The sequence below is a fragment of the Passer montanus genome, unplaced genomic scaffold (assembly GCF_014805655.1).
Source record: "Passer montanus isolate IOZ18808 unplaced genomic scaffold, ASM1480565v1 scaffold430, whole genome shotgun sequence".
Taxonomy (NCBI): Eukaryota; Metazoa; Chordata; class Aves; order Passeriformes; family Passeridae; genus Passer; species Passer montanus.
In genome coordinates this window covers 8,121-10,034 of record NW_024369152.1, presented here as the reverse complement: position 1 = coordinate 10,034, position 1,914 = coordinate 8,121, and the positions used below count along the sequence as shown (strand labels likewise).

Below are 1,914 nucleotides of genomic sequence, written 5' to 3'. Positions count from 1 at the left end.
GTTCCTGAGGAGGAGGGACATGGAGGAGCTGCTGAGGAAGGAGCAGCGGATGAAGTTTGCCGAGCACCTGGTAAGGAGAGCCTGGAAGCGCCAGCTGCGGGCTGGAGAAGCCCCCTGACCCCGGTGCTCGGTGTGTGGGGCTGGCAGCTGTGTCCCTGCCCAACACCGCCCCCGGGGCCGCCAGCCCGCGCCCCGCACGCCGCTCCCTGCCCTGGGCCGTGTGGGCCGGCTCGGCCGGTGCTGGGCGCAGGGAGCGCCCGGCCGAGGGGCAGAGCCCGCGCCGAGCCTTCGCTCCCCGCAGCTGCTGCAGGACGAGAGCCAAGTGGCCGAGCAGCTGCGCTGGGCCCTGCCGCGACTGCAGAGCCCGCAGAGGCCCCTGCGAGAGGTGGCCGTCAGGATCATCGGTGAGCGGCGTCCCTTCCCGCCGCCCGGCCCAGCTGCTGCCCCGGCAGCGGGAGCCGCGCCCAGGCCGCTGCAGCCCTGACCACCCTCAGTGATGCCGCCGCCCTCCCGCAGCCGTGCCCTCCCTCGGGCGGCAGCGTGCGGCAGGGCCCGGGCTGAGCCCTGCCCGGGGAGAAGGGCGTGCGGCCCAGGGCTGGCAGCGCCCGTGTCGGGCAGCTGTGCCGCCTGGGGCCCCACAGCCTCTGTGTTGCCAGGGGTGGCCGGATCGCTCATGACGGGGCAGAAGGAGGAGCTCCGGGTCTTCGCTGAGGGTGAGTGAGGGCAGCCGCGGGCCAGCGGGGACCGCCGGGAGCAGCTGCACATCCCGGCCCCGGAGCTACAATCCCTGCCCGGGCTGCCGAGGGCTCTGCTCCCTGTGCGGACCAGGGGCGGCAGGGGCAGAGCCCGGAGAGCTTTCAGGGACACGTGGGGGATGCGAGGCCAGCACCTTCCAGCCCAAGCCCTTGTCTGCTGCTCCCTCCTGGCCATGACAAGAGCCGGCTGCGATGGCCCTGGCAGGAGGCTTTCCTTGCATTCCCTCAATCTGGCCTCTGGCCGTGGCTCTGTTCCTCTCTCTTCCAGTTCTTCAAGCCGTCAGGGAAGATCAGAGCCCATCCTGCAGGAATACACTGATGCAGATTGCATTGGAAAGAAGATCTGAGAGACTTAGTTTGTCTGCTGCATCAGAGCCCTTCAGTGGTTTCCAGCTCCCATTGGCGATGGGAAAATCTGCAGAGGAGAATGGACCAGCTGGAGCTCCAGGCACAGCTCTAGCTGCTCACAGCTGAGCCTGTGGAACGCTCCAGGAGCCATCCCTGCTGCCATCTCTCTCCTTGTTGCAGCTCCCTCCCTGTAGCCCTCAGACCCTGCCCATCCCCTTTTTTACCTCCCCAGCTGATCCCTTTCCTTTGCTTCTCCTTAATAAACAGTTTGGCTTTTTCCAGAACCCAAAGGTTGGAGCACCTGCAGAGCAGAATGGACCAGCTGGAGCTCCAGGCACAGCTCTAGCTGCTCACAGCTGAGCCTGTGGCAAGCTCCAGGAGCTCCTGCCATCCCTCTCCCTCTTGGCAGCTCCCTCCCTGCAGCCCTCAGGCCTTGTCCATCCCCCTTTTTACCTCCCAGCTTACCCCTTCCCTTCTCTTTCCCTTAATAAAGTTTGGCTTTTTCACGTTACCCGCATCTCCGTGGAGCTGAAGTGGTGCAAATCCTGAGCCCGGGGACACGCGGGGCCCTGCTGCCCTTCTCTTCTGTGCTGCGTTCTGTGCACGGGCAGAGAGGAACAAGGGCAGCTCAGGCTGCCAAGGTCCCTGCCCTGCTGCTCCAGTTGCACAGCACCGTGGAGTTAAAGGTGGTGCTGAGCACGCTGAGGGGGACAAGGAGCCTGGGTTTTAGAAGAGCCAGCTTGAGTATGCTCTGAACCCAGCCGTGAGGGATTCCATGGCAGGCATCCACCGAGGGCAAAGGAGCTTGCAA

General features: G+C 65.4%; 1 protein-coding gene across 1 annotated transcript in view; it reads left to right on the top strand.

Moving 5' to 3' along the window:
- Positions 1–484, top strand: part of LOC120507544 — a 6,281-nt gene extending 5,797 nt beyond the window's left edge. Inside the window, exon 3 of the mRNA XM_039720351.1 lies at positions 185–484. Within this exon, the coding sequence (XP_039576285.1) occupies positions 185–484 (300 nt within the window). The remainder of the gene's footprint in view (positions 1–184) is intronic.
- The last annotated feature ends 1,430 nt before the right edge of the window (positions 485–1,914 follow it).